At 38.4% G+C, this 22,498-nt stretch overlaps 1 protein-coding gene across 1 annotated transcript; it reads right to left on the bottom strand.

Annotated features, from left to right (window-relative positions):
- Positions 1-4,295: 4,295 nt before the first annotated feature.
- LOC121385779 (high mobility group nucleosome-binding domain-containing protein 5-like) lies at positions 4,296-21,528 on the bottom strand. Its single transcript, XM_041516559.1, has 3 exons — positions 21,480-21,528; positions 12,018-12,132; positions 4,296-8,019 (listed from the first exon to the last, which is right to left on the bottom strand). The coding sequence occupies exons 2-3, from the start codon at positions 12,094-12,096 to the stop codon at positions 6,101-6,103; spliced, it is 1,998 nt and encodes a 665-aa protein (XP_041372493.1). The 5' UTR covers positions 12,097-12,132; positions 21,480-21,528; the 3' UTR covers positions 4,296-6,100.
- Positions 21,529-22,498: the final 970 nt, after the last annotated feature.

The following is a 22,498-nucleotide window of genomic DNA, read 5'->3' as shown; positions in this document are numbered from 1 at the left end:
AGTTTAGCTTAGAGCTTATTGATTTATGAATCATTGACTATTGGATGGTAATTTTGACATATTATCATACAGACATAGCGAGGAAACCTGCAACATTTTCCCATTAGTAACAAGGGATCTTTTATATGCACCATCCCACAGACATGATAGCACATACCACAGCCTTTGATAAACCAGTTGTGGTGCGCTGCTTGTGGCATTGATCAAACACAGACCGACTGCACACAAAAACAATACAAGTGTAGAAGTACTAGGTAACTCACCGGCTACATAAACATAATCAGTTACTAGTTACACAAACAGAATTCGCATAATTGAATAATCAGTTACCCGTTCCACAAACATAATCCACATAACTGAATAATTCAGTTACCAATTATACAAACATAATCCATTTCTTTGTAGAAGAAACACGGCTGAATTATTATCAATAACTCATCAGCTATTGGATGTCAAACATTCGATAATTCTGATATGCAGTCTTTTGAGGAAACCCTCCACTCTTTGATAGTAACAAGGCATATTTTAAAGATACATTTTCCTCACAGACAGCATTTAATATATACTCGGGGCCTTTTGAGGAAAGCCTCCACTCTTTGATAGTAACAAGGCATATTTTAAAGATACATTTTCCTTACAGACAGCATTTAATATATACTCAGGGCCTTTTGAGGAAAGCCTCCACTCTTTGATAGTAACAAGGCATATTTTAAAGATACATTTTCCTCACAGACAGCATTTAATATATACTCGGGGCCTTTTGAGGAAAGCCTCCTCTTTGATAGTAACAAGGCATATTTTAAAGATACATTTTCCTCACAGACAGCATTTAATATACACTCGGGGCTACCTCTGACACTCGCCAAATTCGCCAATTGCTAATTATATTTTAATTTGGCGAAAAAATTTCAGGTAACAATTGACATTTTAAAGAAAATATCTGTTGATTTCTGCAATTTTTTATGTTTAATAGACAATTTGGCGAAATGTTTTGCTCACCCAAAGCTAGTCCTGCATACTAGTCTTGAGGTACTGGTTGGGACGGGAAAAAAACCCTAATCAGAGGATGTGTCAACTGACAAGATTTGATCCTACAAGCCAAGCTATTCAGCTAATGCTCTACAGACTGTGCTAGACTCCGCATGGTAATTTTGATCCTACAAGCCAAGCTATTTAGGCTAATGCTCTACAGACTGTGCTAGACTCCACACGGTAATTTTGATCCTACAAGCCAAGCTATTTAGGCTAATGCTCTACAGACTGTGCTAGACTCCGCATGGTAATTTTGATCCTACAAGCCAAGCTATTTAGGCTAATGCTCTACAGACTGTGCTAGACTCCACACGGTAATTTTGATCCTACAAGACAAGCTATTTAGGCTAATGCTCTACAGACTGTGCTAGACTCCACACGGTAATTTTGATCCTACAAGCCAAGCTATTTAGGCTAATGCTCTACAGACTGTGCTAGACTCCTCACGGTAATTTTGATCCTACAAGCCAAGCTATTTAGGCTAATGCTCTACAGACTGTGCTAGACTCCACACGGTAATTTTGATCCTACAAGCCAAGCTATTCAGCTAATGCTCTACAGACTGTGCTAGACTCCACACGGTAATTTTGATCCTACAAGCCAAGCTATTTAGGCTAATGCTCTACAGACTGTGCTAGACTCCACACGGTAATTTTGATCCTACAAGCCAAGCTATTTAGGCTAATGCTCTACAGACTGTGCTAGACTCCACACGGTAATTTTGATCCTACAAGCCAAGCTATTTAGGCTAATGCTCTACAGACTGTGCTAGACTCAGCACGGTAATTTTGATCCTACAAGCCAAGCTATTCAGCTAATGCTCTACAGACTGTGCTAGACTCAGCACGGTAATTTTGATCCTACAAGCCAAACTATTCAGCTAATGCTCTACAGACTGTGCTAGACTCCACATGGTAATTTTGATCCTACAAGCCAAGCTATTTAGGCTAATGCTCTACAGACTGTGCTAGACTCCACACGGTAATTTTGATCCTACAAGCCAAGCTATTTAGGCTAATGCTCTACAGACTGTGCTAGACTCCACACGGTAATTTTGATCCTACAAGCCAAGCTATTTAGGCTAATGCTCTACAGACTGTTCTAGACTCCACACGGTAATTTTGATCCTACAAGCCAAGCTATTTAGGCTAATGCTCTACAGACTGTGCTAGACTCCACACGGTAATTTTGATCCTACAAGCCAAGCTATTTAGGCTAATGCTCTACAGACTGTGCTAGACTCCACACGGTAATTTTGATCCTACAAGCCAAGCTATTCAGCTAATGCTCTACAGACTGTGCTAGACTCCACACGGTAATTTTGATCCTACAAGCCAAGCTATTTAGGCTAATGCTCTACAGACTGTGCTAGACTCCACACGGTAATTTTGATCCTACAAGCCAAGCTATTTAGGCTAATGCTCTACAGACTGTGCTAGACTCCACACGGTAATTTTGATCCTGCAAGACAAGCTATTTAGGCTAATGCTCTACAGACTGTGCTAGACTCCACACAGTAATTTTGATCCTACAAGCCAAGCTATTCAGCTAATGCTCTACAGACTGTGCTAGACTCCACACGGTAATTTTGATCCTACAAGCCAAGCTATTTAGGCTAATGCTCTACAGACTGTGCTAGACTCCACACGGTAATTTTGATCCTACAAGCCAAGCTATTCAGCTAATGCTCTACAGACTGTGCTAGACTCCACACGGTAATTTTGATCCTACAAGCCAAGCTATTTAGGCTAATGCTCTACAGACTGTGCTAGACTCCACACGGTAATTTTGATCCTACAAGCCAAGCTATTCAGCTAATGCTCTACAGACTGTGCTAGACTCCACACGGTAATTTTGATCCTACAAGCCAAGCTATTTAGGCTAATGCTCTACAGACTGTGCTAGACTCCACACAGTTTGAGTATATAATTTTGAAATACTCTCTCAGGGCTCAGTGATTTTAAAAAGTTACTAGCGACGATTAAAAATTCACTAGCCCTATTTTACTTTAAGTTAATACGTATTCATTTTACTAAATAATAGTAAAAATTGGATATGTTGTCTAAAGAGAGAGATATAACTTAAAAACACTAACATTGGGTGTGGGGGGCAGGATATTCATATTTATCTCGCAATCACTGTATACATTGGCAGGATATGATGGCTAGATAAATCTCTATATTTTCGGTCATTGACCAAAAATACAGGTCACATGACAGAAGCCCAACTCGACTCCGGCTAGATTTTCAATACAAATCATTTAAGTACAGTAAATGCAAATAACTGTACATTTATTATGAATTAGAGTTTAGAAACGCTTTTTGAATGTGACAGAATGTAGCTAGCATCTTACAAAAAAAATGATGTCATATGACAAAATCCATGCCAGGTTGATGATACTTTATTTGCTCAGGTCGAATGGCGAATGCAGCTCGGCAGAGCCCAGCTGCATTCACCATTCTAACCTTTGCAGGATAAAGCCGATATCTTAAGACAGTAACCAGTTATTCCCTATTTACAAAATAGACTTAACTGCAACATTTGACCAAAATAATTCACTAGTTGTTAGGCATGGCAATAGTAGCTATTTACTTGCCCAACATTGAATATCACTAGCCATGGGAGTGGGGCTACCATAATCTAGAAGTCCTGTCTGGCATGGCGATAGTAGTTATTTACTAGCCCCACACTGAATACACTAGCCATGGAAGTGGGGCTACCATAATCTAGAAGCCCCGTCTGGCATGGCAATAGTAGTTATTTACTAGCCCAACACTGAATACACTTGCCATGGGAGTGGGACTACCACAATCTAAAAGCTCTGTCTGGCATGGCAATAGTAGTTATTTACTAGCCCAACACTGAATACACTAGCCATGGGAGTGGGGCTACCATAATCTAGAAGCTCTGCTGACTTTTGAAATACGTCTCTTGGGTCATTTCGTTTGTGCATGTTTCAATCACACACTGGCCTTGGTGGCACTGTGGTTAGGCCATCAGTCTACAGGCTGGTAGGTACTGGGATCAGATCCCAGTTGAGGCATGGGATTTTTAATCCAGATACCAACTCCAAACCCTGAGTGCTCTGCAAGGCTCAATGGATAGGTGTAAACCACTTGCACCAACCAGTGATCCATAACTGGTTCAACAAATGCCATGGTTTGACCTATCCTGCCTGTAGGAAGTGCAAATAAAAGATCCCTTGCTGCCTGTCGTAAAAGAGTAGCATATGTGGCAACAGTGGGTTTCCTGTAAAAAAACAGTGTCAGAATGACCATATGTTTGACATCCAATAGCCGATGATAAGATAAAAAATCAATGTGATCTAGTGACGTCGTTAAATAAAACAAACATTTTTCTTCTTTTTTCCAATTACACATCTATGTATTTGGCACATCCAGTTCACCACTTGGGGGAAATGTACTGTATAATCAAGTGCTAGCAATTTTTTTTTACATTAATTACAATTATAATAATAAACAGAAATTAAATATTTTGTCCATCATAAACGTATTTGATTTTGCCAACTGATTTGTAAATTACACAAAAAATAGTTTGCTTTTTTTTTTTGTCATTTCCAAAACACTTTTACTTTTCTTTTTATGTTAAACCAAACTGAAATTATTTACAAAAAACATTTTGCATGTTTAAAAAATAAAAAATAAATTTTAACTTTAAAACACACCTTAAAGGGATGGACCCTAGTTTTTAAACACTATGGCATATTTCTCACGGTTAGAGCCGTTTATTATCACTGTAATATAACTTTACTTAGATTTTATTGTTTAGATTATCCATTTCCATACATCCGAAGTGTTTCCGGTCATTTAAAAAATGCACATGTGTCTGAGAAGTAACAGTTATGGAGTCGCGTTTTGGTCTATTTTTAAGGTATTTCAATGTCACACTCTCGTTTCACTCTGTTGTATCCAAATTTGTTACACGTTTGTAAATGAACCAAAATTAGTGTCCATGTTTACAGGTTGAAACTAGGCTCCCAGTTGTGAAAAATATGCCGTATTGTTTAAAAACTAGGGTCTGTCTCTTTAAATTCAAAAAAAAAAAAAAACTAATTAAAATTTGAATGTAATAAATTTCAAACATTTTGTTTAACATTCATTGATATTAACATATATGTAACTATAAATCAAGTTTCATTCATGTAGGACTTATGAGAAATTAAACATGAAACTTCAACTCACTCACTCACTCTCAGTTAAAGTTGACACCATATCCACCATCAGAAAATTAATACCTATATACAAACCAAAACAGGTTATGCAAACATTTTGAGCAGGTTTTCAAGTTTTAGTATGTTTCGCCTGGTATGTTAGTAGGGTTTCTGCCAGAGGGTAAAATGGGTATGGTGCCATACCCAAAAACATTTGCATTTTTTTTTTTTTAAAGTTAATCTTTTGACAAAATTAATTTCTCTTATCATTACTGCATGATTTTCTAAACCCCAACTCTAAATTTAACCCATTTTCTTTCTGGGGGAGGCCTCCTATACTCCCTTGTTGACTTTGGTTGCATTCAATTCCATAGCGCCATACCCAAAAATTTATTTCTAGCAGAAACACTGGTTAGTAAGCACTACTCAACTGCAAATGTTTAGAAATAGCTACGAAAATTATATTTTAATTTGGCGAACTAATTTCATAAATAAACTGATGCTTTGGGATTTTTTTTTAGACAATTTGATAAAATTTTCGTCTCACCAAGAGCTAGTCTTGATCTACCATATTTCATAAATAAACTGATAAAATGTTGGAAAATTAACTGGGATTCTTAAACTTTTAGACAATTTTTTTTTATAGACAATTTGATAAAATTTTCATCTCACCAAAAGCTATCATATTTCATAAATAAACTGATGAAATGATGGAAAATTAACTGGGATTCTTAAATGTTTAGACAATTTGATAAAATTTTCATCTCACCAAAAGCTACCATATTTCATAAATAAACTGATAAAATGTTGAAAAATCAACTGGGATTCTTAAATTTTTCGACAATTATTTTGACACAATTTGATAAAATGTTCGTCTCACCAAGAGCTAGTCTTAATCTACCATATTTCAGTAACAGTTTCAATAATTTCCTCTTCGCCAAACTCTCCTTGTTTGCTGTATTTTCGCACCGTCTCCCTCCTCACTTCTCTCGGCTTACCGAGGGAAGAAAAATTGACGTACCCAGAAAAACTAGACCCTGGCGACACAAACGTACCGGACGTGCCAGGCCTTGGATTTCCCGACACGGCCGAACAGCTCGAACTTATGGTGCTAGTTTTCGACAAACTCAAATCGACGAAAGGCAAAATGACAAGTGATTCCGGAGACAGTGGACTATTCCTCGACGTTCTTCTCAACAGATCTGTTGTGGCACCGACTGCGTTCTTCTTGGATGTCGGAGTCTGTTGCCGTGATGATGATGAGGATACGACACCGCTCTTGTCCCTCTTCGAGGGTATTCCAGAACCGAGGTTCTCAGATGCTTTGCGTTTTCTGTCTCCGGAAGACACTGCCAATGAGTCTTTATCGACTGTGTGAACTTTCTCCATATGTATGTTAAAATTACTCTGTGTCGAGAATGTCCTCCGACACTGGTCACACCACAATCTAGTCTTCTCCCGATCTGCATCCTGCCTTTCTTCTGTGTCACTGCTTTCCTCCACTATCAAACAGCCCTCTTCTTCTTCTTCTTCTTCTTTTTCATCTCCTCCTCCTGCTTCATGGTCCATCTTATGATGCCTCAAATCGCGAGATGAAGAACACGATGTTCCGCATTTATCACAAATGAACAAATCTTTTGCAGGAGTATCCTCGACATTTGTAGAATCCTTGGCCTTGCTTCTGACCGGTTTCTTTGAAGAACCTTTCTCATGTTTGTCATCATTAGTGGATGATTTGGAAAAACGTCGTCCATTGTTCTTTTCTTTCAATTTTCCCGAAGACTCGCCTTTACCGAGATCATCTTTGGGCGTCTGCTGAACATCCTCCAAGTCGGAATTGTGCTCGTTGCCATGCCGACCTCTCTTCGACGGCCTAAGCGCCATGATCTCCCGTGTGTGCTCATCAATGTGCTCTTTATAGACATCGTTATGGATGTAAAGAAAACACGTTAGACACTTCGTCTTGGATTTCTTTGTCCCGACTTTCACACCATCCGACACCTTTGGCTTTGTATTCGACATGCCTGTATCTTTTCTACGAACCTGATGTAAATTTTGGCCAACGTTCTCTTCACGTTCGGCTGGACCAGGATCCTTCTTGCTATCGGAAACCTTCCTCTTGTAGTCTGAATCTGTGTGAACAATTCTACGAGCACCCATGCCCCCCGTTGCCTCGAGTACGTCGTTGACGTTGATTCCAGTCTTCGACATGCTGAAGTAGTCCAACTTTTTTATGAGAACCGAAACCGTCTGCAGGGCACTCATTGATTTACCGTGCCCGCCACGAGTCGGTTCTTGCCCCGATGATTCACTTCCCTTTTCAGAAACAGAAACAACATCGTCAGCACCGTTTTTCTCGACATCATTTTCTTCCACATCTTCCGAGTCCTCTTTACCATCTATTTTAGATTTCTCTGTCTCCGTATAATCAGTCAGCCGATCTACATCATCGTCCTTCTCCTCATCGTCCTTCTCCTCATCATCATCTACTTCGATTACCGTTTTCTCCTGGCTCTGACTTCTTCCTTTCTGCGTAGACATTTTACTCGTTTCCTTCCCACTGTTAGCTTTCATCTCGGTTTCTTGGTGTCCGTCTCCAGTTTGTGAAGGTCGTACATCCATCTCGGTTTCTTCTTTTTCTTCTTCGACGATGGCGGCGGCGTTTCTGTTCATCGTGACTTCTTCTTCAGTTGTTTTCTTACCACCTGCATCGTCCGCATCAGAGTCGCCGTCTTCGTGCAGCTGCATCACCATGACTGGGTCGCCGTTCTCACTCTCCGTGTTCTTGTAAACAACAACCTGATCAACGTTCTCACCTTAGAAAAATAAACAAAAGCAAAAAGTAAAGAGTAAATAAATGATTAATTAATATTGTTTGTTAAAAATCAGAATGGGTCATGTCCAGGCCAAAAGTCGTAATGTTTCAGAAAAACTGATTTTTAGCATGTCTTGTGTTAAGAAAGGAAGGAAATGGTTTATTTAATGATGCACTCAACACATTTTATTGACGATTATATGACATCAGACCAAATATGGTTAATGACCACACAAATATTGAGGGAGGAAACACGCTGTCACCACTTCATGGTTTACTCTTTTTGATTAGCAGCAAGGGGTCTTTTATTTGCACCATCCCATAGACAGGATAGCACATACCACGGCCTTTGATGTACCAGTAATGGTGCACTGGCTGGAATGAATGAAGGAAGGAAATGTTTTATTTAACGATGCACTCAACACATTTTATTTATGGTTATATGGCATCAGACCAAATATGGTTAATGACCACACAAATATTGAGGGAGGAAACCCGCTGTCGCCACTTCCTTTTCGATTAGCAGCAAGGGACCTTTTATATGCATTATCCCATAGACAGGATAGCACATACCACAGCCTTTGATGTACCAGTCGTGGTGCACTGGCTGGAACGAGAAATAGCCCAATGGGTCCACCGACAGGGATCAATCCTAGACCGACCGCGCATGAAGCAAACGCTCTACCACTGGGCTAAATCCCGCCCCTAAAGAGTAAATAAATGATGAATTAAAGTTACATTCTCTGGTTACCATATTATAACATCATGTACAAACGTGAAATACAAGCTCAAATGCACTTTTAAAAAAGTCGTGTGTGTTCGCTATGAACGGATATCGTCAAACGTATACGCTTGATTCGTTGCCTGTGCCGCCATAGCTTGGCAAAGCACAAACGACAGCCTATAACCCCAACCCCATTGAAATCCCTGCACACGTGCCTTGGAAACCCGCTACATTTATTTTTTTAGCAAGGGATCATTTATATGTACCATCCCACAGACAGGATTATCACATACCATGGACTTCTTGTATACCTGCCGATGGGGATCGATCCTAGACTGACCTCATATTTCCAAAAAACACCTTTTTATGTCTTAAGTAATGAATAAAAATAACATATAGTCTTGAAAAATGTTACGTAAATCGAACACAGTACCCTCTTCCTCTACCCCTAGAGCAGTGTTCTCGCTGCTCCATTTAAGCGGGGCGCCCCGCCACACTATTCCATTTTGCCGCCCTCCTTTCACATTCCCCGCCCTCCTTTATTTTTGAGCACCCTCCTTTATTTTTGAGCACCCCTCTTTATTTTCCAGCACCTATCTCCGCTATTTCCAAATGCACTTTTTTTCCACACAAAAAACAACGATCAGTCTGCACACTGAACATCAAAGGAAACAAGCCGCGTTGTGTACGAAAAAGCAATTGACGAAACATTTACGACAGTTACCGTAACATAATTTAACAGTATTTTTAACAGCCTCTATTTTGTCCAATATCTGTATCCATTTGTATGTTTGATAGACACAATAAAAGTTATATTCTATGTAAGCAATGAAAACATTTTATTTTTTACGGATTCGGCAATCTCCGATTGAAAAAAACCCCTCTTATTTGGCGCCAAATTTGTCACGTGATCAGAACGGTCATTCTGTCTTTTGTTTCCACTAACTATTGTTTGATATTTTGTCCTCTGTTGCAGATATAATTGGTTGAAACTGATGATTTTTACTTTCTGTTATTCTATTTATTCAGCAGTTCTTTATAAAATATTGTAAACTTTTGATTTTGAGGGGATATGAACGCTTATAAAAACAACGTAAGTGGTAGTGTTTATCATTAAAATCATTTATCTTGAGTGCCAAATAATATATACACCGCCTTTACAAAAACGAAACTACTTTTTATCAGCTGGCGATATTTTATCACAGTGATCGATTCATTCGATGAAGATGGAAATAACAAAAATGTATCTGACATTAGGAGATCACTTTACAAACATCTTTATTGTTTTTCGTATATCTTGGAATCTTTATTAAAAATAATAATAATAACTTTGATCGGTCCAGCAAAACCGGAACTGCCCGTGAATGTCAGACCGATATCATCTTCGGTTCCGCTAAAAGACGAGTTTTTTTTATAAACCCCTTTGCACTTTTTTGTAGGCAAAATAAGGAGTATGTCTTTTCTCAAAGTCTACCAACACACAACAATATGATAACCAAACTACTCCCCCCCCCCCCCCCCCAACCTTTTTTTTTTTTTTGCTCTACGTTTATTGTTTTTTTGTGTGTTTTTTTTGAAGGGTGTGGTGCCGACCGGCCGCCCTCCTTTAATTTTCACCCAGCGAGAACACTGCTAGAGCGTTACGTAATTAGTAACACCCCCTTACATGTAACACGTATGCCAACAGCTGGCCACTGTCAAACTTTCAAGGCAAATCCCCCACTCACTGACCGCTGGAAAGGCGTTGTACCATACCTCTATGGATATAAATGTTTTGGAGATATGAGACGACCCCTCAATCAAGACAGTTAAATGTGTTCAAAAATTGCGAAATCTCACGTGATCTCTTGTTGGGGAATTCTATACTTGTGATAAGCCAATGAAAACCGAGATCGGTACGAGCCTGTCAAAAGTGTTCCACTTTCAAAATCATGGCTTTGTTTTTGACCTGGATAAGCCAGCGTAGTGAAACCAATATGGAGTGCGGCGTCATAATTTGGTTTTCTGTTCTATATGCTTAAATAATAAAAATATTCCAGGGAGTGTAGTTTTAATATTGTTCTTTAAAAATAAGAACTGGTCATGTCCAGCCCAATAGTCTCAGAAAAACAGATTTTAGAGTGTCAAAATTTAAAAACCCCTCAAATCTTGACATGTATCATTTTTCAAATTGTGTTATGCTTGTCACCAAAGGGAGCATCAAATAGTGATGTTTTAAGACAGGTGAGGGGTGGAACGTAGCCCAGTGGTACAGCGCTCGCTCGATGTGCGGTCAGTGTGGGCCCATTGAGCTATTTCTCATTCCAGCCAGTGCACCTCGACTGATATATCAAAGGCCGTGGTATGTACTACCCTGTCTATGGTGCATATAAAAGATCCCTTGCTGCTAATTGAAAAAGAGTAACCCATGAAGTGGCGACAGTGGCTTTCCTCTCTCAATATCTATGTAGTCCTTAACCATATTTCTGATATCGTATAACCGTAAATAAAACGTGTTGAGTGCGTCGTTAAATAAAATATTTCTATTATAATTTTTTAAAGTCAGGCTCCTTAATACAAAGTTAAAGTTTTGTTTGATGACACAACTAGAGCACACTGATTTATTAATCATCGACTATTGGATGTCAAACATTTGGTAATTTCTATGTAGAGAGGATAGCACATAGCACATGGCCTTCAATATATACCAGTCGTGGTGCACTGGCTGAAATGAGATATAGCCCAATGGGTCCACCGACGGGCATCGATTCTAGACCGACCACGCATGAAGCGAACACTTTAACACTGGTCTACCCCCTGATCCGTTGAAACAGAAAATGGTCAAACTTTAAACAATTTTAAAATCTGATTTGACTCTTTTCATTACAGTCTTCAGTTAAAAGTTTGTTTTGTTCAACGACGACACCACCAGAGCACATTTATTATTTAATTAATTATCAGCTACTCGGCAAATCTTCAGAGAAAACATGCTACATTTTTTCATTCAGGTCAGGTCAGAGTGTTTAACGTGCACGCCTTTCCTGGGAACAGTTGTCGGCCTCGGCCGGCTCCTCCGTCCAGGACACAATTTTTTTTATTAGCAGCAAGGGATCTTTTATATCTAATTTCACACAGGCAGGACAGCACATACCATAGCCTTTGGTATATTATTGATGGAACACTGGATGGGATGGGGGAAACCACCAGAGAATGGGCCCTCCAAGGGGGTTTGATCCTATGACCCTTGGCAAGTGCTCTACTGGCTGAGCTAACACCCACCCCCCGATATTACATACCGTTACAGCTGAGATCTTTATCAATATCGCTGATGATCTTCTCAATGGAGAAGTCGCGAGTCTCCACCTCCATGTCCATAGCAACTCGGTCGCCGTTCACCACACCACAGTTACACTGTAAAATTAAACACAGTTCAGTCAGGTTAGAACGTTGCTTTTGTTTAACACCACCAGTGAAGCACATTGATTAATTAATGATCAGAGGAAACGGGCCGCTACAATGTGGGGTGGGACGTAACCCAGTGATGCACGGTCAGTACTGTGGGATCGACCTCTGGGCCGCTACAATGTGGGGTGGGACGTAACCCAGTGATGCACGGTCAGTACTGTGGGATCGACCTCTGGGCCGCTACAATGTGGGGTGGGACGTAACCCAGTGATGCGCGGTCGGTACTGTGGGATCGACCTCTGGACCGCTACAATGTGGGGTGGGACGTAACCCAGTGATGCTTGGTCGGTACTGTGGGATCGACCTCTGGGCCGCTACAAAGTGGGGTGGGACGTAACCCAGTGATGCGCGGTCGGTACTGTGGGATCGACATCTGGGCCACTACAATGTGGGGTGGGACGTAACCCAGTGATGCGCGGTTGGTACTGTGGGATCGACCTCTGGGTCATTTCTTGTTCCAGCTAGTGCACCATGACTGGTATAACAAACTCTGTGGTATGTACTATTCTATCTATGAAGGTGGTGCATATAAAAGCGTATAAAAACTGTTTGTCCTGACAAGTGAAAATCTATTCGGAAAAGCGAAATGTACCTTGGTGCTTGTCCTGTGAAAAAGTGAAAATGTTCAATGCAGTTTCATTTTAAGCAATCAAAAACATCATCCTTGTACTTGAAACAAACATTGAACCAGTTATTTGGACAAATGAAAATATTGGCAGTATTAAGGGAGTGAAACTCGCACAATAATAACATGTGAAGGCATTGCATCTGGTTGCATTTTAAGTATTTATTACCTTTTTAGTACATTTTGCTAAAGCAAAACCAGTATCTCGAATAATACAACCTCATTTAAAGATTGTAGATTCATATCAAAGTTGGTGGAAGTGTATTAATCATAAAAAACATAAATAATAAAGTATGTATATATACACGCGAAAATAAAAGCATAACGAATAATTTAAACTTATGCAAACAAATATAATTTCCCTGGACACTTGTATAGCCTAATATATTGAACTTTAAAACAATATTTTAGCCTCAGCTGATGAGGGTATCAGATAATAAAATAAATAAATAAATAAATAAAATAAAATATTCAACGAAATGGGTGGGGTGCAATTTTTGGTGTGGCATGCATGTGTCTTACGTTAGTAAATTATTTATTTATCATTTTATCGCACACATTTAACATCATAATAACTCGTAAATATATAAAAAATAAAAATAAATAAGAGATAAATATTTGGCAGTGTTAACTGAGCCCCAATTCAACCCCACGTGACCATATCTGGAATATCCCAGAGCTAATAATAGTAACAGCTAAACATTGACATCTACTCTAGATATCTTTCTATATTTTAGGATGAATTCATCAAAATTATTTACACTTGTGTGTGATCTGTAACAGTGCATGATAAAGCTATATACAAAATTTCAGCTAAATATATCAAAGCATTCTGGAAAATAAGTCCGGAAAACTGTATGTGGGCCAGACAGACAGACAGACAGACAGACGGAGATGAAACCTATAGTCTCCTCCGGTTGGACCAGTATGTATGGGACTAATAAATATTAACTGATGACACAAAACATTTACTAAACACTCAGGGTCCTACATTTGTATGTCTGATGGGTTTGGAAAAATTAGCGCAAATAACTCATACTTGGAATATTTTTTCAGGCCACTGAATGAATGAATAAATGAAGGAAGGAATGTTTGATGACACCCCAGCACGAAAAATACATCAGGCCACTGAATGATGCAAAATATCAGGCCATCGGATTTCACGGTAACGATCGTTACCGGTAGCGTGTAGCGTGTCGGCAAAACTACGGAACCGAAATTTCGTTTCCCATGATTATTATATCGAGTACAACTATTCAATGAAAATAATATACATGTATATAATTATTTTTAAAAATATTTTTTTTTGATATCACACTAGTAAAGAGTGTGTTTGACACAATCACAAGACCCGATAGGATTGTTGTGTTAACCGAACATTCTGTGGTCCGGTTTAGGTAAATCCGATTCAGAGTTCCAATACACACTCAAATAAAACATATTACACATGTCAACCAAAGTCACTGACACTAATTATTTGTACTGTATCTCTTAAATATAGGGGTCAAAAACTTGTATTTAAATTAAAATATAATTTTGTAGAAAATATTTAATCTGACTACTGTCACTGAAGCTGACAAATTATAGTCGATGTCACATTTGTACTGGAGTACCAAAGGTGGCAATCAAATAGGCCCCACTATTTCCTGTGGTTGCCTTTATGGGAGGAAATGACGTAGGCCTAAACTATTATTTTTATTTAGCTGTCAAAATCACAACAGCATGTGTATAATGGAGAGGGCGTGTTGAAAATGAACTTTATATTGAGTTTGAAAAAGTGTCTGTTTACACAGATTTTTGCGATAATTTAAAATCAATGGTATTAAAAATGGGTTTCCATGACTTGTTTTAACGGAACCTAAAACCAGTTTCCGATCGGTTCCCATGATCACAAGGCACGGAACCGAAAAAGCGTTTCCCGTGAAATTAGAAATCCTATGGCCTGAAATATGTTAAATTAATTCATTAGAACAGACATGACTAAATATATATATAATATATATAAATATATTGGCAATTTTCAGCATAGAAACTGAGAATTTTTAGCTCCGCTTTCTTTTGGGAAGGGCCTTTATTCACTGAATGTCTGGACAGATCCGACACACTACATGGGAAATACTACAGTGACTGGTGTTATCACTGTAGCCAATTGTTACAGTGCTGTATTTTCTTCCTCTTTCCAGTTCCTATCCAAACATCTGTTCCTGCTACATGCAAGTTACACATACCAGGAAGGAAAAGGAAAGAATGTATTTTCAATGACCACTCAAAACAGTTTGACGACAGACATATGATTAAGAACCACACACAGAGGAAAGTTAAGATTATTTTGTTTAACTAGACCACTAGAGCACATTGATATATTAATCATCGGTTACTGGATGTCAAACATTTGGAAATTTTGACAATCTTAGAGAGAAAACATGCCACATTTTTCAATTAGTAGTAAGGGATCTTTTATATGCACCATCCCACAGGCAAGATAGTACATACCACAGCCTTTGATATACCAGTCATGATGCACCGGCCGGGACAAGAAATAGCCCAATGCAGGGCCATGGGGACGCTGCCGTCCACCCCCAAAAAATAAAATAAATTACTGGTTATTGACATTGACGTTTTAAGTATATACATGTGTATCTTGGTTCATACAGGCAAGGACCCATAAAATTCAAACACTTTTCAAGGACCTACCTTATGTTTTCAACGACCATAAATATAAACCGTAACCAGACTTTTCGAACAATGTTTTTGAATACAAAATGTATGTTTATATACTTACTTATGTACTTACCATTTGCAGATAATGTCAAGTTTAACATGTTTAGCATTGTAAGCTAGTAGTTCAGGCTTAATCATGTTAATCTATGCTAAAACTTGCAGTATCCGCTTTGTTTTTTCTGTGTTTTTCACTGTTTTCGTGCGATTTGAGTGCGCTCTCGCCCATGGTGCCAATGTTAATATCCTTGCGACAAAAGGAACACACAGCCTTTGACACGTCCTTACTCTCTGATCCACACATATTTTCAACACCACATTTTGTTAAAAACATACTTTCCACTAGGCATGTTTAAATTTCAACATGTGCTTGCAAAAACTTCAAAATCAAAGTGATTCCATGTCGTCTTGCCTGACTATTGTTTGCAGATCTCAAAACGAGGCTATTACGCTCGTCAATAATCGGTAAATTTCGGCTGAGGCATTCGGAACATAGCATTTGTTCCGGAATGGGCCGAGTACATTCGGGTCACGGAACGTTGCGAGTGCTGGAATGAAAGTGCGAACACGGAATTAAAATGCTAAATTTCTTTCGAGATTGTTCCGTAATTTCTGGTTAAAATGACGCGCTAGTCGCACTGACATAAAATTCAAGCACTTTTCAAGGACTTTTGCACTTTTCAAGGACTTTTGCCAAAAAGTGAAAATAAGCACTTTTCATTTCAAACTCCTAAATTCAAGCACTTTTCAAAACCGTGCGAACCATGTATTGTAACCTTCCTGAAATGGCTGCAAAATGGTATTTCAGAGCCTCTAGATTTCAAACTTTCCTAGTGCATTCCATGCTCATTCATTCCACGAATTCATCCCCCCCCCCCCCCCCCCCCCCAAAATCATACCTATGGTCTTGCAATGGGCCCACCGATGGGGATCGATCCCAGACTGACCGCGCATCAAGCTACGTCCAGCCCACACACTGATAGGAAGAAAGGAAATGAGATGAGGAAGAGGAATAAAAGACGAAACCTGCTGCTGTCATGCAATGGGTTACTGTTTCCAATTAGCAGCAAGGGATCTTTTATATCCAGCATCCCAAACAGGATAGTACATCGGTGGGCAGTTTCACCCATGGCAATTCTTTACAAAATGGCTGTTTGAGCCCTGTTCTTTTAACACAATCTGAAAGTACTGTCTATAATTATATGAAGCCAGTTGTAAAGTTTGTATTACCAACAGGAAAAAGGGTCATTAATGATTATTTCTCATGAAATCAACCACATTTTGGCGAAAATTCTAATTTGTTTTTCAGATTGTTTTTGGGTATTATAGTGTGGCACATTTATTTAAAACAAAATGGCCTGTGTTTGGCCACTACATAAAAGTACTTACTGATAAATTGGGAACACCCTTGGTGAAGCGATTAAAAACTGAAACAATTAAAAAGGAGTACTTATCAGGGTTTCTGCTGGAGGGTAAAATGGGTTTGGTGTCATACCCAAATTGTTTGGCAGATTTTATTTTAACTTTTTGACAAAATTAATTACTGTATGATTTTCTTAACCCTAACCCTAAACTTAACCCATTTTCTTTCTGGGGGAGTCCCCCCCCCCCCCCCCCCCATACCCCCTCTTGACTGGTTTCATTCAATTCCATAGTGCCATACCCAAAAACGTCTTTCTGGCAGAAACACTGCCTATGAAAAAAGTAAACGGTTTAAAGGATTCAGGCCCTCATGGACGAAAGAGTTTGAGCAGGGTAACCTAAATAAAAAAAACAAAAAGACTATGAAATATAATGAGATCAGTATATTTGTGAGTGGCAGGATTTGTTTTAACACAGTGGATTATCCACTGCTACAAGTAATTTGAAGTAATTCAGTGGCCATAAAGAGTATTACTGGTAACGAAAAATTTATATATTCAACAGTTTATACAAAAAAGAAAATTCCCAACGAAAACATTTGGCCTCAAAAAGACTTGTAGATTATGGTACCCCACTCCCATGGTTAGACTTAGAGAAATTCAATGTTGGGCTAGTAAATAACTAATATTGCCATGCCTGATGGCTAGTAAAAAAACCCATAGTGAAATGTTGCAGTTAAGTCTATTTTGTAAATATGAATAGCCTGCACCCCCCCCCCCCCCCCACCCCCCGTTTCTATCTCCCTCTTTAGGTGACATATCTGAGTATTACTACTATTTAGTAAAATTGTATTAGGGCTAGTGAATTTTTAATTGTGGTTAGTAAATGTTTTAAATCTCTGATCCCATAGCTAGTGGATTTTATACAAATTTGAGAATCCGTTAAAAGTTTGGGAACTAAAAGGGATCCTTTTATGTTGGATGAAAACCAAAACAATTCTCATAGCTGCCAACATTTAAAAACGGGAAAGAGTAATAATTTTCGCGTGAATTGTGACCCGTCGTATAAACCCTTTTGCTGTGTAAAATATCCAGATATTTGTTTATGAATTGTTTTATCACTGGCCTCAACGATATCCTGGTGTTTCTTGTTTTGATGTGCCTTTGCCTTTGGCAATAATTTTTCCCGCCATGGGCAACAGAAAAATCAACACGACATAAAGTGCAAAATGCACTAGTATTACTAACAGAACTGGCCTTCAAAACAGGCTAATCATTGCTGTAGTCCTGTTTATACTTCTGTACTACTTTTGGCTTTTTCTGAGCTTTGCACAGTTCATATGGCTTTGATCGTTCACGTTTTTTTGACATCTTTTAACAAATGGCGTCGTTTCATGTTTTTGCGCGCGCAATGCTCTGATCAAATAGCTAGTGGAGGTTTTATAAAAAAACAGGAAAACGCGGATTTGAGAATCTTTCGTTAAAAAACAGAGATGGAAAATCGTAATGATGGATTCTGTGAAGAAAAGAAATCAAAACATAAAATGGATTCTGTGAAAGTCACATAAAATGTGTAGCAAAGGCCGTGGTATGTGCTATCTTGTCTATGGGATGGTGAATATAAAAGATCCCTTGTTATAGTAATGGAAAAAATTAGCAAGTCTCCACTCTATGACTATAGGCAGTGCTGTCGAGTCTCACGCATTCAGTGTGAGACCCACACATTTGAACGTCATGTCACGTTCTCACACTGGTACATGAATTTCTCAGGCATTTTGAACATTATAGCAAAACAAATAATTATACATATATAATTTTTTTTGTTAATTCGATCTCGACGACCGACAAACAAGCCTGCGACTGCCAGCCGGCCCAGTTAAGCATCAAAATCATATAATAGATGTCCACGTTGTTTATTGGTCAGAATCTCGAACCTTGACCAATTGTCAGCTTGCTTATTTCCTGCGCCGGTTTATTCAGATTCACGATGTCGGACTCCGACCAGACAAAATCTCACTCCTTGCGAAAGATCCAACTTGAGACCTCTGTATACTCAGCCGTATAGGCCCTATGTCAGAATTACCAAATTTTTGACATCCAATAGCCAGCGATTATTATGTTCTAATGGTGTTAAAACAAACTTTAACTTTTCATCTCTAACACTATATGTCAAAATTATCAACTGTTTGATAGCTGATGAATAATAAATCAATGTGTTCTAGTGGTGTCGTTAAACAAAACAAACATTTTCCTTCCTTTTCTTTGCACATTAATTTAACTATTGTCCGAACCAAATTGTTAACAACTACGAAAAATTACTCTCCTACCTTTAATTGCCTGCCGTTAGATTTCCTCCAAAGTTTGTCCAGACACAAATCTTGAAAAAACCATTACAATGACACAGATTCCACATACCAGATGATAATCATGTCACCTATATCGACTTCGCTGAGAGCGCATAGGGAAAAAAGCATGTAATTTTGTATCAGCTGCCATTTTGACTTTTTATGGAATATTCTTCAAGAGGGGTGAAAGGATCATAACATGTTATGATATAAAAGCAAACGTGATGATGTCATATTATTATTATTTTTTATTATTATTATTATTATTATTATTTTAATGATACCACTAGAGATCATCGATTTCATATTAATTGTGTCACATACTTTGGAGGCTTTCACCCCTCTTGAAGAGTATTCCATAAACAAGCAACATGGCAGATGGCAGAAAACTGCATGTATTTTTCCCTATCATGCCTATGCAATCTCAGCAAAGACAATATCTGTGACATCGTTGCAATCTCGTGTGTGGAATCTGTATATTTGTAGTGGGGTTTTTGTGATTTGTGTCTGGACAAACTTTGGAGGAAATCTAACGGCAATTAAAGGTAGGAGAGTAATTTTTCGTAGTTGTTAACAATTTGGTTTGGACAATAACAGTAACACATTTTTGTGTTTTAATTTAATACAAAATATAAGTCATGTAAAATATATATTAGGTATGTGAGAAAAAAAATTCATATTCAGGTGATTGCAGTGCAATTGGTATCATTGGAAGGTGCTAGAAAAGTCATTAAAAATGGTCTTTGAATTGCGATGATAGGATAAATATTGAGGGTGCTATAGTATTTTGAAGTCGCCTAATTTAGGGTGGTTTTCGTCAATGGATTTACATTTAAAACAAAAGAAACACTGTGACCATTTTCTTTAAAAAAGTGCTTCAAAATGCCATACAACCCTTCATCTGTATCACTGGTAAGAAAGACTCCCACCACTAAGAGATGGGTTATTGCCTCTTAAAATCATCTTATCACAATATCAGTCATTTTAATTCACTAATAATTAATTAATTACCTACCTAACTACCCGGTAATTAGCGGTAGTCCCATTCTGAAAAATGCCCATAACATTTGGAATATTTTAACAAAACCTGCACCAGCAAACAGCTATCAAAAAGTTCTATCAGATGGGTCTATTCTCACTTGAATAATCACATTCAAAACATATTAAAACGAACATCAAAACTGATGAAAATAAACCATATGTAGAAAATAAACACTTAGCACATGGCTAATTTCAATGTAAACAAGTCTGGACCAATCAGGTGGCAGCATTTGGGTCACGTGACCTAATTTCCAGTCGCATGCACACTTTTAAAACAAAACATGCCAGACAAAATCATTAACCATCGACATTATTAAATCCCAAATTTCAATGAAATGCATATCAAAGTCATCTTTGCTTGTTAATAAACTATTCTGATTACAATTTGAAGAATTCCAATTATCATTATTTTGAGGTTGATTATCGAAGGTTTGTTGACAAAACAGCCCATCAACGGCTTGGACACCCGATCCTGCTGCTGGTATAAATCAGTGGCTGTATGTAGGATTGTCTTGAAAATCCACATAAAGGTAGAAAAGAACACATACTACAGGTCTATATAAGTTTGAAAAGAGTCCTTTACTTGCTTTTCAGTAAATCAGAGGCATTTTTTATTGGTTATGTATACCGAAATTTTAACAGACGATTTGTGAAACTTCTAGGAATCCTATGGAAATAAATCGAAGACGAGGCAACTGTTGAAAATGTAAACTACGTCATCAGTATAAGTATAGATTTTCAACCTTGCGCCCACGACCCAAAAAATGCATTTGAAAGTACAGCATTTCCACTGCCCGCTGCACTGCATCAACCCAGAAACCAGGTATTTGACCTAAGCATATGCGATGCCTGGGGCCGATTCTCACATACCTATATATATTGCACATAAAAACACCCGAAGATGTGAAATCTTTAAACACATGTGGGGTCTCATGGTTCATCTCCGATCATCTCAACCCCCCCCCCCCCACCCCCACCCCCTACACACACACACACGCACCATGTGACCACCGAGTCTGTGACCGACGCCAACCCATCAACATGAAACTGTTCCGGCATACGTGTCCGAGTAGGACTGCATGCTAATATATGTTGCAATTATTTTTTTCGGAATACACAACCGTATTAGTAACGTACTCATAGATGTGCATATTGCCATCAACAACAACAAAACAAATCTTAATTCAACAACACCAAACTTACACAAATTTACAAAATGTCTTATTTTCATGAACTGTGAACTCGTTTTATTACGCCTGCAGAATTGTACAGAGAACCAGTGTAATCGTTTTCTCTTCTTACATTCCAAGTCTGAAGTGCGCATCGTTGTCAACTGAAAACAAAGAGAGTTTTTTTGTTTAACGACAACACTAGAGCACACTGATTTATTAATCATTGGCTACTGGATGTCAAACATTTGGTAATTAGAGAGGAAACCCACTACATTTTCCCATTAATAGCAAGGGATATTTTATATGCACCAATCCATAGACAGGATAGCACATATCACGGCCTTTGATATTCAAGTCGTGGTGCATTGTAGGGTCCGCTAGTGTTCACCTGTCCACTAGTGTAACAATGAACACTAGCGGTTGCAATGTTGACCGCTAGTGTAACAATATGAACACTAACGGTCGACAATGCAACCGTTAGTGTTCACAAAATTGACGTTAACACTAGCGGTTGCAATGTTGACCGCTAGTGTAACAACGTGAACATTAACGGTTAACTATGTACAATGTCGACCGTTAGTGTTCACATAACTGGTTTTGATGTTGGACATTATTTTGATTTAGTCAATTTATATCAATGAAATGCGAAAGAAACATCACATCGTATTCAATATCGTACTGCAACAAATAATAAAAAAATAAATTTCATTATCAAAACCTATTGTTGTACAAAAGAGAATTTAAAGGTGTTTTAGTCAATAGCCGATGATAAGATAAAAGTGGCGTCATTAAATAAAACAAACTTTACTTTTTCAAGGGTGTTTAGTAGTCCTCTACCAGCCTAACCGGAGGGGACTATAGGTTTTGTCTCCAACATCTGTCAGTCTGTCCGTCAGCCTTTTCCTAGACTTTTCTTGGCAATGCGTCAAGATATTGAGCTGGAAGTTTGTATATATCATGTGGAGTTACAGACACAGTTTGAGTTTCATGACAGAATTATGGTCCTTGAAGACAGAAGATATTAGAATATTTGTGAAAAGGACACCCCAG

Source organism: Gigantopelta aegis, chromosome 12, assembly GCF_016097555.1.
Source record: "Gigantopelta aegis isolate Gae_Host chromosome 12, Gae_host_genome, whole genome shotgun sequence".
Classification (NCBI taxonomy): domain Eukaryota; kingdom Metazoa; phylum Mollusca; class Gastropoda; order Neomphalida; family Peltospiridae; genus Gigantopelta; species Gigantopelta aegis.
The sequence above is the reverse complement of the archived record's forward strand: the minus strand, read 5'-3'. Positions and strand labels throughout refer to the sequence as shown.